Source organism: Petromyzon marinus, chromosome 24, assembly GCF_048934315.1.
Source record: "Petromyzon marinus isolate PM22_M1 ecotype Great Lakes invasive population chromosome 24, UKy_Petmar_22M1.pri1.0, whole genome shotgun sequence".
Taxonomy (NCBI): domain Eukaryota; kingdom Metazoa; phylum Chordata; class Hyperoartia; order Petromyzontiformes; family Petromyzontidae; genus Petromyzon; species Petromyzon marinus.
Window position 1 is genome coordinate 15,795,537 of NC_133690.1, and position 15,391 is coordinate 15,810,927.

General features: G+C 46.6%; 1 protein-coding gene across 2 annotated transcripts in view; it reads left to right on the forward strand.

Annotated features, from left to right (window-relative positions):
- The first annotated feature begins 873 nt into the window (after positions 1–873).
- LOC116945440 (epidermal growth factor receptor kinase substrate 8-like) overlaps positions 874–15,391 on the forward strand; it is a 38,906-nt gene continuing 24,388 nt past the window's right edge. Inside the window, exons 1-3 of one of the 2 annotated variants that reach the window (XM_076069444.1) lie at positions 874–1,124; positions 12,694–12,791; positions 13,734–13,789. In XM_076069444.1, coding sequence (XP_075925559.1) covers positions 12,715–12,791; positions 13,734–13,789 — 133 coding nt within the window. In that variant the 5' untranslated portion in view covers positions 874–1,124; positions 12,694–12,714. Of the gene's footprint in view, positions 1,125–12,650; positions 12,792–13,733; positions 13,790–15,391 lie in introns of both variants that reach the window. The other variant, XM_076069443.1, reaches the window with a different exon arrangement.

The window sequence follows — 15,391 nt, forward strand, 5'->3', positions numbered from 1 at the left end:
TTCAAATTTGCCGACGTAAATAAAACGCTCGCTCACTCGCTGATACGCGTCACCAGCGCAGGGTGAGTTCGTGGCCCACCCCGTCGACTGATCTGCGTCAAACGTCAAAGTGCCGTCAGTCGAGGCACCGAAATCCGTCTCGACCTGTCACAGCCAGTTGTGCCCGGATCGAGCAACGGGAGTTGTTGCCAGTAACTGCCAAGTCTTGTGCCATGCCGGGTAGCAGTAAAACATAGGTCGAGGGCGGTATGAGTCGGCGCATCTGACGCACCTGACATTAAACAAACAAAAAACCGGTCACGTGTTTTGTGTCCCATGAGAGACACAGATTGCATCAGCAGCAGCGCATAACAGCTAAAGAATTCAGATACGAGCAATTTATTTTTTTCCTGCCAAGAAGAACTAAAAAATAACTTCAGGTACGTCTGAACTAAGCTTGCCTAACTTTGTCTTTGGCTTTTTTAATTTAAGATGAAACGCCCATTATTGAATGCATGAGTTGCATTTAGTATACAACTTTTTTTTAAATGGCTTATGACATGACGTACAATGGCCGAATACTAAATGACAACACCGGTGCCACTCAATATATCAAAAAAAATGTAGGCTCAAAATACTATAATTTCTGTCCAAAGTTTTGTCAGTGACTCTTGACCGTGTCAAGAAAAAAAACCCGCCAATGTGTCCTAACAACGTCACATTGTTTATTTGACTGTGCCACTACTTCCGAACAACACAGGATGGAAACAATTCTACTCCGCAAAGTAATTGTGTGTGTGTGTACGTGAGAGGGGTTGGCAGACGGTGGCACGTGATATCTGAGCAATAAAAGCCTTCCGTGGCGACCTTTGAGATTGCACGTAACGCCCCCCCCCCACCCCCACCCTGGCGTGGCCACCAAAGTTAAGTGTCTTGCAATCGATGCGAGTGTGCTATTCTTTTTTTGTTGTTGCAGTGAGAGAGAGAGAGCAGAGGCAGAGAGCAAAGCGGCTCCCGCCTCTGAGTGCCGCGGACGCACCCGGAGGAGCGATTCTCTCCCTGCGTGTCGCGGATCCCCCGCGCGCTGGACTTTAAACGGCCCAGCCGCGCGTTGTTCACCGCCGCACGGTGTAGCGTCTTGCGCGGTAAGATCCCGTTTTGTGCCGGTTGCGCGCGGTTGTGATGTTCGGAAAATCGTATCCCCCCCTCCCCCGTTTCTGTTGTTGTATAATTCACGCCAGCCGACAACCCCTTGTTTCACGCGAAGAGAAAGTCGCTGGTTTGGCACAATCGACTCGGCTAAAACCGTTTTTGCGCGTAAAATATACAACTGTCTCAGTCAATGTTATGCCTAACCCTTGTACGTGTAAAAGCCATATTAAAGGTCGATATTTTGCTGCTCAAAATGCTGCAAATATTAGGCCAACGCGAAGGAGGTCGGTGTGTTTTTTTTTATTTAAATGTAATGTTTCGGTTGAAACGCTTGTGTAAAAAACTGGATTGTATTCACGCGTGTGAAAATAGCCGCAGTTCACCCGCTGTGCGTGTTCACTCCTGTTCACCCTTGCGTGCAATGTACAAAAAAGTGCCGTGTTAATATTTAAATTGTGTTGAATCAGGGCAACGTTTTACGTAATCGGGCTTTTTTTTATAAAAGACACGGGACTATATATCAATGTGCCGAAAGAATAAACACGTTCATGAGTGTATATCACCTGCTATGAGAGGGATGAGAGACACAAACGTTTACGAAGACAATAGAACAACAGCTCCAAAATTGTGCCGAGAAGCGTGGGACAGATGCATTGCTTGGAGTTACACTGACAGGCAGGAACACATGGATTCTAGAACATACGCACGTGAATAACCTTATATATTTCATTCACAAAAGTAAGTTGGCTTGAACAGCAAACGTCACTCGAAGGGATGAGGGCCTAGTCGTCGAGACTAATAACGGATTGGCAGCCAACGGAGAGAAAGCACCTGTGGTGGACCACCACCACAGAGATGAAGCGATGCATGCATGTTGAACTTCTTTTGCACCATAAGTAGCCAACCGTGCTAATCGGAGGTGCTGGGCAAGGACAATAAACTAAACACAAAAAGCAGTTTTAAAGAAATTACTTTTCAATCCAGATTTAAAAGTACATAACTCCTATGGCTTTCCTGATATCGGAAGGAAGATAATTACAAACGGCCGCAGAAGCGCATCTGAAAGCGCGCGATGATGCGGTGACCGTGTTCGATGGCTAGCCAAAGCAGCTGCTGCAAGGATGACCATAGTTCGCGTGACATTTTACGCTCCTTGACGAGATCAGCAAGGTAGTGTAGTTCATTTGTGGCAAGCACTTCGTGTGTAATGAGTGCGACCTCACGATGTATTCGTTGGGCAACCCGAAGCCAATGCAGCTCAGCCAGCACCGGACGGACACGGTCGGATCTTGCAGTTCGCGTGCAGGTGCCAGATGGATTGTTATGTTGCAGGACCACAAGAAATATCTTCATACAACAGTAGATTGATCATGAGCGGTGATGATGGTGATGCCGAATGAACCTCATTGGCCGTGACGTAGAAAGACAAGATGAAAATACTATAGTACTGTTTTGTCTTAAATGAAAAACACTGCCTTAAAGTAGAAAATGTCAATATTAAAGCGAAATTGTCAACGAACGGCCCTTTAGAACAGAGGGACGGAGGGGGGGGGGGGGTAGATGCGTATTGTGGCATGAATGGATATATAATTTTACAACGTGAAGCATTGAAAAGGGTTAACATTCGTAGGCACAGTTGCTATACGAACAATTTTCCACCGACAGCAAACGAATTGTGCACGTTAATATATGACTGGAATGCACTCCTGGGGTATTTTCCCAGTCATTTTTGCAATACTTAGTGGTAATCGGTGGTTATAAGAACGTTGGTATGATGTGGTTGACGTCTCTGGTAAGGCAGAGCAAAAGGTAACATTCAGGGATTTCATCGAAGGGGAACTTTGAATAATGTCCGTGACATGTTTGATGTCATATTCTTTGGGTCTTTCGGTAAAGTCACGTAGATAGGTTCAAAGACCCTGCAGTCACAAAAGCTTTAAGTTAAGATTTATGTTTGATGTCTTTTTAAAGGGTGTAATTGGGCAATCGACTGCTATGCCTGGGGAATATTTGGTCTGTCCATCTCTTTATGTCCAAGAACACTTCTCATTTCCACACAAAGGACATAACCCCGAAGCGTATTAATCGTTATGCAACTCGCCGCGCAGCTCACAAATACCAATTGGCCAGATCTGTCCTTTTTTATGTAAGGTTTTCAAAAACGTTCTTTAAAAACTGATTTTTTTTAACTTTACAGTTTGTACCAATGTAATTAGTGTGCGTGTGTTAGAATGCGAGCACGTGGATGTGATCACTATTATAACGGTTGCCGAGAACAGGTCCGAAAAGCCCACAACGCCAGGCAGCCCAGCAACAAGCAGCACAATTGAAGATCTAATTCATACAAGTGAATATGCTTCTTGAATTGAGCTCATGTGTGCGTGCGTCCGTGTGGGTTGGTGAAGGCGGGGAGCATAAACGTGGAAGCCCAGAAGTATAGTATAACAACAAAAAACAAAAAAAGCTTCACTGCCCTCCGCTGTCGAATGCATAGCCCCGTAGGAGCTTCTAGCAACCTGATGTGTATAGTGGTCGCCCACCCAAGAACTAGCTAGGCTCAAAGCTAATTAGCTTCCAAGATCTTATGAAATTGGGGGATATTCCGGTTGATTTTTACCACATGCAAAGTTCTAGGGTATAGCGTGTGCGACTATGTATATACACGTATATGATTAACACGTGTGCATAGTATGCGCAATAAAATATATATGAGTCGGTAAGTTAGTCACTCCTTTATCAGGAGAGAGTCCAAAGAGACGGCATATCTGTTCCAAATCACACCTTGTAAAGAGACTTTAACTATACCGCCGCGTACAGGATACGTGTGACCGTCACCTTCAGCGCGCACACGCATCGCAAAGTCGTCCACAAGCCAACGGAGAATGCAGAAAGAATAACCGAGCTACCAGTTATGGTTGCACAATGGGCCGCAATCGTTAACCCCGCTGGATTGCCGCTCATTTCCACACGGCGGTAATCCTCCGACTGGAAGCGGAAACGTTTCTCCGCTGGCCATCGAGCGGCACGTCTCAGCGCTTGAAGGGCGACGTGAAGCGGATCGAGAGTCGGCAGCGACGGGGTGGGTGGGTGGCTGGCTGCTGGCGCGATGTTATCTCCCCTTGTTCTAAAAAAAGAAGAAGCTTATAGCTCAGTGGGTTTTACATGGTCAAATAAAAATTGAGGGTTTTTTTTTCGTAATTTGCTTACCTTTCCTGTACTCTTGCACTCCTATCGCGTTTCTGTGTTGTTTGTTGTTGTTGTTGTAGTAATTTTCTGGTCCACCCCCACTGGACATCTGTGGAAAAGGAGCGGTATCGCTCATCGGAACACAGAAAAACCCTGAAAAACAACTTAACCTACATGCGGCAAAGGGCTTTATGGCCTTCCATCGCTTCCCAATTCCGCTCTATTTCTCATTCCTCTTTTTTCATCCCTCTATTTCTCACCCCCCTCTTTCTCATCCCTCTATTTCTCATCCCTCTATTTCAAATCCCTCTTTCTCATCCCTCTATTTCTCATCCCTCTATTTCAAATCCCTCTATTTCAAATCCCTCTATTTCTCATCCCTCTATTTCTCACCCCTCTATTTCTCACCCCTATATTTCTCATCCCTCTTTCTCATCCCTCTTTTTCATCCCTCTATTTCTCATCCCTCCATTTCAAATCCCTCTATTTCAAATCCCTCTATTTCTCATCCCTCTATTTCTCATCCCTCTTTCTCATCCCTCTTTCTCATCCCTCTATTTCTCATCCCTCTATTTCAAATCCCTCTATTTCTCATCCCTCTATTTCTCATCCCTCTTTCTCATCCCTCTATTTCTCTTCCCTCTATTTCTCATCCCTCTATTTCTCATCCCTATATATTTCTCTCCCTATCTCCCGACCTCCTCCTCGCGCAGGCTGCCCATTTAAGACTTTGTTAGGACAGGTGACCACCAAGCCTCGAACTCCTGTTCAGCGTTGTCGAGTTTTAGCGTTTCATGACTGTGCACCGCTGCCAAAGCGGTACCACAAGTTGGTTGTTTACGACAAGGAGAATCAGTGGTAATCGATTACTCGAAGCGTCGTTAACAAATCCAACAACATTTCGTTCAGGCAAGCCTGCCTCTGCTGATGAGACGCTGTGCTTTGAAAACCGGTACAGATCGTTTGCTTGTCTTGAAACAATGCTGCTGAAATTAGGCACTCCCAGAAGGCCCTGTGACTGATGGGCTGTGTCAGAAATACTTTGGGGGGGGTGGGGGGGATTTGGTATGTCGAGAGACATAGTCTGCTTATTTATTTAAATATGTAATACAATGGGGATCCGGTAGCACAGAGTTGAGGGCGACCTATTTATTGGTAATAAAATGAACACGCTGGCTGGGCACGGGCCGTGCTTTAAATCAAGGCGCGAGCAATAATTAACGCAGAGCAACAAAAAGCAGCAGAGCCGACCCATTTGACTGGTTATGCAAATATCCACAAAACGGCTAAGTGTTCTCCAAAAGGAATTGGGATAGAGAGAGCTACCAATGCCGCCTTTCAGGAGGTACAGTTACTGAAGGTTGCTGCAGTCATTAGCATAGTTGTGGGTCAAACCATGTTGGTAACAGAACGCTGGCAAGGCTTTGAACTTGAGCAGCAATAATGGTCGGCGAGGTTTATGTTGGGCTCGGGAACACAGCCGGAAAGATCCAGTTTTTGGTGAGATTTGATTTGAGGTCGCCAATGATGGAGCAAAGTGTTCGAGTTTTTGTCCTTTTCCCGATTTCATTCTGACTCCGCTATCGACGTCATGTCACGAGATGACGTGTCTGAATGGATCTTGCACAGAGCAGCGTCATCCTGTTTGTTAGAGAACGGCCCGCGGAAGGAGTTATCGCAAAACTACTTCTGAGATCCATTTGATTGACCGCCTTTATCCACACGAGGGGAACTGCACCAGCATTGCACGGCGAATTGTTCGTTGCACGGCATTCAAATTGTTTATTTTTTTGTATTGTCAGTGATGTAGTTTTGCCGCAATAAGTTTATTCAGCTTTTAATTTCTCCATGGAATCCAATTGACATTTTAAAGTTCTCGGAGCCTAAACGAGAGAGAGAGAGAGACCAAAAAACAAATTTAGCGGTGATTTTTTATTTATTGCAGACATTTAGTTTGCGCGGCTGAGATAAGCAACTCACTAACCACACGTGAGATGCTGGTTTAATCACGGGCGACCGAATCCTGGATTCGAACCCAGGGGCATCAGCGGTGTTGGCCCTGTCCCCTTATCCTGGACCACTTGTTCACTTCCATATTCTGTCTGACGCAGCGTCACAGCATGGCGCTACAGAGGGGAGAGCTGGCGGATAGTTGCGAGAGATAGTGCGGTTGAACTGTGATCTTGTCTCGTGAGTAGATTACAGAAGCAATGGAACAGTAAGTTATAAACGTCTAATCCGCGGGTCATGGCTAGTGCGAATTCCCAGCACCTGTGCTATCACCCAAAATCAGTTGTTGAACTTCTTGACGAGTCAAAGAGTGTCCAGAAGCCTCTACGGAACGGACCTTTGGCCCTTTCATCATCGACATCTGTAGCAGTCATGGTCACTCCACTGCTGGATGAAGCCTCCCCACGATGTCCTTCATCCCACGCTGTTCTGCGAGGACACGATCCCCACTGCTCCCGAACATGAGCCGATCTCACAGCTCCATCTCCTCTCGGGGGCGTGATCCATCCTTCGGCTGCCATTCCGTCACCAGTCTTGTCCACTGGCCGTAATCCCTTCCAAAAACGTCGCCTTCATAGGCCCACCTACAAAATTTGAGAATGACACGATTTGAAATTAATTTCACTTTTCTCAAATCTGATTGATAGTACATACGTCCGTGGTAAACGGTAGAAATCCCATGTCTAAATCCGGCATGCTATAATTCGATCGGTTGGTCTCTAGATTGCCCGTTATTCGGTTCGTGAGATAGGGGACTCGTGGGTCGTTCGTTCTGCCATTCAGTTTTGGTCTATTGCAAACATGACTGGGGAAATACCCCAGGAGTACATTCCAGTCATATATTAACGTGCACAATAAGTTTGCTGTCTGGCATCTGTCGGTGGAAAATTGTTTTGTATAGCAACTGTGCCTATCGAATGTTAACCCTTTTCAATGCTTCACGTTGTAAAATTATATATCCATTCATGTCACACGTTTGACTTTGTTGCTATAGTGGCCAGCATAGACTTCCTCTCTTCGTTCGATAATTCTGTCTGGAGTGCATTGCGGTTTCGTCTGACTCTATTGTGGGACATTGTTGTCACTGTTGAATTACGTCCTTTTCGCCTCACCTCACCGAGTTAAACAATGCCTCCCAAGCTTCATTTTAACATTTTCCTTCCTCATTCCGACAAGGTTTGTAGTCACATGTTGCGTGTAGTGATTCCACACAATAGTTCGTACCCGGCGATTCTTACCCCCAAACCCCCCCGCTCCCTCACCTGCCCAGCCAACGCCACGGCCGCTTGATCCAGAGCTGCTGGTGGCTGGGGGTCAGAACCGTCCCTAGGGTGCACGGAGACTCTGGGCGACCGCCCGGGGCCCTGCGCTTTGGGGGGGGGGGGGCTCTGCGTTTCACCGTCACAGCGTCAGATGTTAATGCTTCCGGTTTAGTTTGAAGGCGTCGGGGGGCCCACACGGTGGGGTTTGCCTCGGACCCCCCATGGATGCCCTGCTGGGGAACATGGTTTAGGTCCATGAGGGATTCTGAGTCTGTTTCACTGTTTTTATCATGTCTTAAAAAACTCAAATATTTTTCCAGGCTTTCCCTGTAACTTAAGATTTAAGAACCAATTTTGTTGTCCTTTTTGGATTACCCTGTCAATAATATTCGCTTTCATCATAGTTCTTGGTTTCATTGGAATTTTTATTTTGTTATTATCAGATATTTCGCTTGGATGTTGTCTATACCTGTAAGTGTAGTTTTATCTTTTGTACGTAGAGCGCTTTGAGATGCTTCACTATGAAAGGCGCTTTATAAATTAGAGGTTGTTATTGGCGTGATCTGACCATACTTCACCACACTGCTCGGCGCAGTCCCCCAAGCCGCCTCAAATCGAGACCCACCCACCGCGCGCCGTATCAACGGCATAGCCATACTTAAAGGCGTTCGCAAACTGAGCAATTAACGTTGCGCCAATGTTGCTGTGTACCCCCGAGCCAGTCAGCGGCAAAGGTTACCGAACTTGATAAAGACTTTTAAAGTGCAGAGATTGGGTAAATCGGAAGGTCCAACGTGTCATCGTAAATCCACAAAGCCCATGCGATGGCAATGACGCATCCAGCGCTTGGGGTTTGTCATCGATAACCGCGAAGTTAAATATCGCAGCATAAGAAAAAAAAATTCCCACGCAGGTGGTGAGTGCGGGGCCTCACAGAGGCTGGGTGGCAAGTTTACCCGGCTAATCAACACGCGCAAGGCGGACCAGCGGGCTCACATCTCTAAATTACTGAGCCAGCACCTCTACAGCTCAGGCTTAAAGCCCAAGCGCAGACTTCATCTGGGAAAAATAAACAGACAAGTAAAAAAAACACACACAGTAAACCAGGTGGGTCTGCCTTGCTTCTCAAGGGTGGTGCATCGCAACAGAAGAAGGATATAGGCGCAGCCCCTTGAAAGCAAGAGTGGGCAAATCAATCAATCCTCATTTATTTTTGTACGTGCCAATTATCGCCCCCACAACATATGGGGGCATCGGTGCACATTACAGTGGGGCGGGAGCAGCGCAGGAGACATTGAGCGGCAGCGGCGAGAAAAGAGAAACCAGTCGTGGCCTCGGCGGGGCCAGCACCGACTCAGCAGAGTTAGTTGCAAGTTTGCGAAAAGGTGTGCCTTACACATCCAGGACTTCATTTCTCACCCGATATTGTCCAGGAACGCTGCTACGCCGGCCTGGAGTTTATAATCGGCGTAAGGCACTGCCACGACAGTATAGGCGCTCGAGTGCCGATGCACAATAACACTTTGCAGTACTATTGTACCATATATGTCGATAATCCTATGGAAATATAATGATTGTTCGAGATTTATAGGGACTAAATTGCTATTTTATTTTTTTCAACTTCATCGTGATTATCTGCGTCGTGTAATTAATTGGAGACACTTCTATTCAGAAACTGTGCAGCTTGCAGTGCATCACCCTGTGTCGGAAATTATCCTCTAGTGTACTCAGACAAGTTCCCCAGGCATAGCACAATGTAGCTTTACTGTGAAAAGCACTGAACACCTGTGAACAAGAGCTTTGTAGCTCATCGGATTCCTCCAGTATAAATACAGATTCCAGCTCAAAAGGTCAGAGAGCTGAGCTGGCACTACCGCAGAAGATCCTCGGTTCGAATCTGGGTTTCAGCCGTTACATCGTGATGAGACCAGGTTCTCAAGTCTAGCGATGAGACCAGGTTCTCAGGTCTAGCGATGAGACCAGGTTCTCAAGTCTAGCGATGAGACCAGGTTCTCAAGTCTAGCGATGAGACCAGGTTCTCAAGTCTAGCGATGAGACCAGGTTCTCAGGTCTAGCAAGTTGGTCTCAGGCCGGTCACCAACGACCGCACAACAACAGCAACAAAAAACCCAGCAAATTACATGTTTTGTTCTGAGTTAAATTTGTCTATATTCCAGCTCTGGGAATTAAAAAAGTTCGTTTGTCTGCCATGGGTCCAACATCACTCTCAATGGCGGAGTCGGTGGGGAATGTGCTGTCCTCGACTGAAAGGGCCAGAGGTTTAGTTAATTTCAGAGGCAGCTCTGCGATGTCCGCTTACGTGTGGGCTGTTCTCTACAAGAGGAACGTCTGCCGTTGTGCAAGAGATCTGATGGATACTTTGTTTTAAAACACGATGACACCGATAGCGCATTTCGGGACATACTTGCGGGGGGGCAGGAGTGGGGAGACATACAAAACAGACGCCACACACTCTCCATTGACTTCCCAGGGCTGTCCCCGAGGGTGCACGGCAAATCATGGCGATCGCCCCGGGCCCTACGCTTCGGGGGGCTGTGACGGTTTAGTTTGAAGGCGTCGTTTGTGATTTGGCCCAGGGCCCCGCAACCCCCGCCCCCTCCCCGGCCTAGAGACGACCCTGTTTCGTGTCACCCTTACGGTGTCACCCTTACGGTGAAACGATCGCGGGTTCTAAAATCGAGGCTTTTCTCTCTCTACACAGCCGACAGTTGTAATCGTGTGACATGGGGCACACAATGTCTTGCCAGCCGAATGACGAATGGCAAACAAACTGGGGTGTGAGTTGAGCAGCCTCGTAATAAAACACACAGACGTGGATATTGCCCTTATGGACACGCCACTATACGTGTGGGGGTGTAGATTGCATCAATGTTCGTTCGCGGTCATATCTCACAGATGAACGCATTCAATATAATTTCAAGCACCGAGTTGGTTCTCGTACAGGAGACAAACATCGCAGCGGTTAACATTAATTTCCCCGCGTCGGTGTCATTTTATTGTGTGGATAAACTGTAGTTGTCTCAAAGGTTACCACGCTTTGGCCGTGTGTTTCTGTTCTTTGGCAAACATTTGTGTTTGTAGTTTTGGTTGATATTACTGTGTCCCATAAGTCGCTCAATAGTTATGAAGAAAAGATAAGTGTGAGCTTTATCGGAAGGTTCCCAAGACGTCCCTCTTCTCCTCTGTCCATGTCTCGCTTGCTTTGTAAATACTCCCTTCTTCAACCATCATATAATTAATCAAGTTTCAATCCTTATAACAATAATGCCCTTTAACCCACATGGCTCCACAGAGTCCTTTGGCTTGATCAGGTTTCCATATTGTGCGTGAGAGTTGTTGACTTTGTGTGGGAGGAAAACGGAGCGAGGGGTAAATCTCCACACGAATAGATTCACCAATAAATATTTTAACTGACATCTCCTGGCCACCTCAAAGGTCAAGCCTATAACATCTGATTTTCCCAGGCAGTCTCTCATCCTCATAATAACCACGTTCAACGCTGCTTAGAGGAGTTGTACACCCCTAGCTGCCATTGCTATTCATTGGCGTAAAATAAAATAAAATGTTTCGCTCCGGATGACGCTGCAAAGTATTATCTGTATTTTGATTTAGCGTGCTGATATTAAAGGTGCATTGAAAAATTTGATACTCCGACCGATGCTTCTGTTGTTGTGGAGTAACTCATGCAGCCAGCTATGGCTCTAGGATTTGGTGTTACATGTTATTTATGTAGTTTATTGTAAAAATTCGGTCACAGTCCTTGTGATCACTGTTACGTTGCAATTATGGCTTTATTTTTTGGTGATTTGGAAAAGTTTTTTGGTTTGGACATGTTTGTTTTGTTGTAGTACGGAGTTAGACTGATGGCCTTAATCTAAGTTTTTGTGGTTGTTGTTGTTGTTTGACTTGCATCCCACTGGGATTTTTTGCACACAGCGTTGGTGTACGGTGCTTTTTTCAGGAATATTTTTCCTGTTTTTTTTTCCATTGGATTTTCTGTTTGCACAGTCACATAGTCACTTTAAGATGTTTTTCTTGTTCATGTTTTTGTTTTTTTGTTTGTTGTGGTTGCACCCGATTCAAGAGCCGAATGACTCACAGGGCTATACCAAAATAAACTGAACTGAACTGAATGCTTAGCATCTGAGATACAATTAGCTTGGGCGCATTCCAGGGCGGTCTGGTCGAAGTTAACGATATTGGTTGTGCATTGGCACGGTAGTTAGTGAACCGTGCTTTCTGAGCTAAATCCTCGGCCATGGCTAACATTAGTGGCTAATGATTTCTGAACTGGTCCTGGCACCATCCTTCACCAACCTGCACTGACCAGTGTGGTGAGGTATGGCCAAACAAACCGTACAACCACCCCACCATGGGGGGAGGCCTTCATCCAGCAATGGATTGAAGGGTTATGAATAAAATTATGTTGAATTTCGATTTAAAGCTTTCGTGACTGCAATGATTCATCTTCTTTGGTTCTTTCGGTAAAGTCACGTAGAATGAGAATAAAGTAATAAATTGATAAAATAAAATAACACAATAATATTCTCAGGACAGCGCTGTCCTACCAGACAGTCTCGTCCCTTCACCTCATGAAGGCCGCTTGTGTTGTGGCCGAAACGTTGTGAGAATATTATTGTGTTATTTTATTTTATCAATTTATTATTTTATTCTCATTCTACGTGACTTTACCGAAAGAACCAAAGAAGAAAAATTATGTTGGTAGTGGAGTTGACCCATATTCAGGTTTTTTTAATTAATAACTTTGGTTACATTTTATTAGAAGCGTTTAACTCGGCACATTTTCAGAATTCACTCGGTGTAATAACACGACCAGCACTTATAATTAGCATTTCGCTCACCGAGCAAACTGGATCGAGTTAATGACCGATGGACCAAATGATTGAAAATATCCACTGACTTAATGATGCATAACGCACCGAACATTCACAGCAGTCGGAGTTCAAGCCGGGCCGTCTTTGCCGGGAAGATTTCCTGACAGCTTCCCAACCCTCACACGTCTCTGGCCTTCTGTTGTAGGTTGAACGTGTGACGACGGAGGCTTGCGCCGTGTGCTTCCCAGGCGAGGGAAAACACCGCGAGCATGAACTATCACAGCGCGCAGCCGCAGTACGTCCAACCCACGGCCGAGCACGCGACCATGGGCCCACCACGTGCCAAGTAAGGACAATCGCTCTCACACCCTGCGCCCGTCTCCACACATCGACCCGTTGAGAGATGTATCCTCGCAAACCAACAATGATAACCCACAGCATCTCACAGTATGTCGAGCTTCTTTCCCACCGTACGCAGGCAACCGAGTGCTAATCGTTGCCTAAGAGGAGGCAGGTTTGTGATGAGAGTACAAGTGGATGGGGACAAAATCGTTTTTTAAGGGACAATGATCGTTGTTCCAAATAGATTGTGCCCATACATTTCGCATCTTGCCACAAAAAAACCACACACACACGGATGTTTCAATGTATTTTGACGGGGATGGTGGTAATGTTCCGTTGGAATTTTTGGAGGTAATTTCAGAGACTTTTCTCATGTTGCATTGTACGTTATAAACTTTACAGATTGAAAGTTACAGTGATTTCAGGTTTTTATGGCAGGTTTATGTTGAGTGAACTGCACTTTATATCATCTTTATTTGTACCGGAAGGTCAGCAAAGAACAGAAACTACACAAAAGCATTTCAGCAACACAATCGCTGAGCACAGTTACAGGAGACTGGCATCGCTGACGCCTCTTTTCCTTCTCGTGCTCTGCAACCTCCGTCAGCTGATATTTCGTGCTAATAGTCAATATCGTGAGAGATGATATCGCGACAACCCTGAGCTTAATCGACGACTCGATACGTTATTACAACCCGTGTCTTCTTTTCACATCTTCACATTCTGTTTGGCGCGGTGGTTATCGCACGCTGCACCGCACTGTGGAACCCGTAGCCCCGGCTACGACTGACATCTGAACCGCTCCCCGGGGCCGATTGCCCCCGCCGCTCCCCACGAAAACACGGAGATGATGTGGTCAACCCCACTCGTACCTAATCGATTAATTATCTGGCTGGGCCTGTGAATTGCTGCGACTAATCAATGCCATTGTTGGACCCTCTGCCAGTGGCCTTGGACCCACGGAGGGCGGACCGCCGGCCAAGAGCGCCAGGGAGCTTTACGGTGAGGACATCTAAGAGAGTTTGCGCACACACACGCACAACGATGCCGACGACAACGACGACCACAACAATGACGACAACGACGACCACAACAATGATGATGACAACGACGACAATGACGACAACGACAACCACAACAATGATGACGATAACGACGACCACAACAATGATGATGACAACGATGACAATGACGACAACGACGACCACAACAATGACGACAACGACGACCACAACAATGACGACAACGACGACCACAACAATGACGACAACGACGACCACAACAATGATGATGACAACGACGACAATGACGACAACGACGACCACAACAATGACGACAACGACGACCACAACAATGATGATGACAACGACGACAATAATGACAACGACGACAATGACGACAACAACAACGACGACAATGACGACGACAACAACATCCACCATTTTCCACCAAGGGCATCGCGCCCTTTTAGATGCGCATCTGGCATCTGCGGCCGTCTGGAACGCTCTTCCTTCCGATATTAAGAAGCCACTGGAGCTATGCACTTTTAAATAATCTAGATTGAAAACTCACTTCTTTATAACTGCTTTTTGTCTTTAGTTTTTTAGTCCTTCCCCCGCGCCTCCGATTAGCACGGTTTGCTGCGTAGGGTTCGAAAGAAGTTCAACAAACATACACGTGGCGGTGACGTCACCACGGCGCTTGTGACAGGCTATGTTCACTTTGAGGCCACGTGAAGTGTCGAACGCCCGTTGTCAGGAGGTCATCGGACAGACCCAGGTGCCACACGCACACACAAGCGGGTGAGCGTGCCGTGAGTGACGCTGCAGCGCCGTTGCGCAAAGTGTCACGGTTGCCCAAGAGCGATTGGGCGAGCGAGCGAGCGAGCAAGCGAGCGTATTTGCCCAAGCGTGACGGCAGTGAGATGAACCTTACACTTGTTCGGTGAGTCAGTCCAGTTCCACCAAGAGAAATAGCCCTCGACACGCTCGAGCAACAGCAGCGGCCTCTAAGGGGAGATAAGATAAAACTATTTTTTGTTATTTTACCAGGTAAGGCCCACTGAGCTATATAGCTCTTTTTCAGAAGCGACCTGGCCACACATGATAGATGAACAAAGTGGATTGTCAGGTGGACATTTATAGCAGACAAATACTCTAAACGCATGTTTTCAAATGTGGACGGAAAACCGGAGGGCCCAGAGAAAAATCCACGTGACCACGGGGAGAGAGAGACACGCAAACTCCAAATATACAGGAGGCATCAGGGTCACAGGGTAACAACTTGACGTGATCCCGTTGAGAAGGAGCAGTGAAATGAGTTTGAATACAAGAGCTGTATGGATTGTTGCATCGCAAGTCCGTTCACTTGCGATGCAACAATCCATACATCTCAGAAGCGACCTGGCCGCAAATGATAGCTCAACGAAGTGGCTTATCATCACGTATAGATTTGCAGAAGACAAATACTATAAACGCGCGTTCAACGGCCGGAAACAACACGGGCATCATCATCATTGGTCATGATTTATCCACTGCTGGATGAAGGCCACGCCAAGCTGTCGCAAGCCCTATGAACGGTCTTGCGATGCAACAATCCATACAG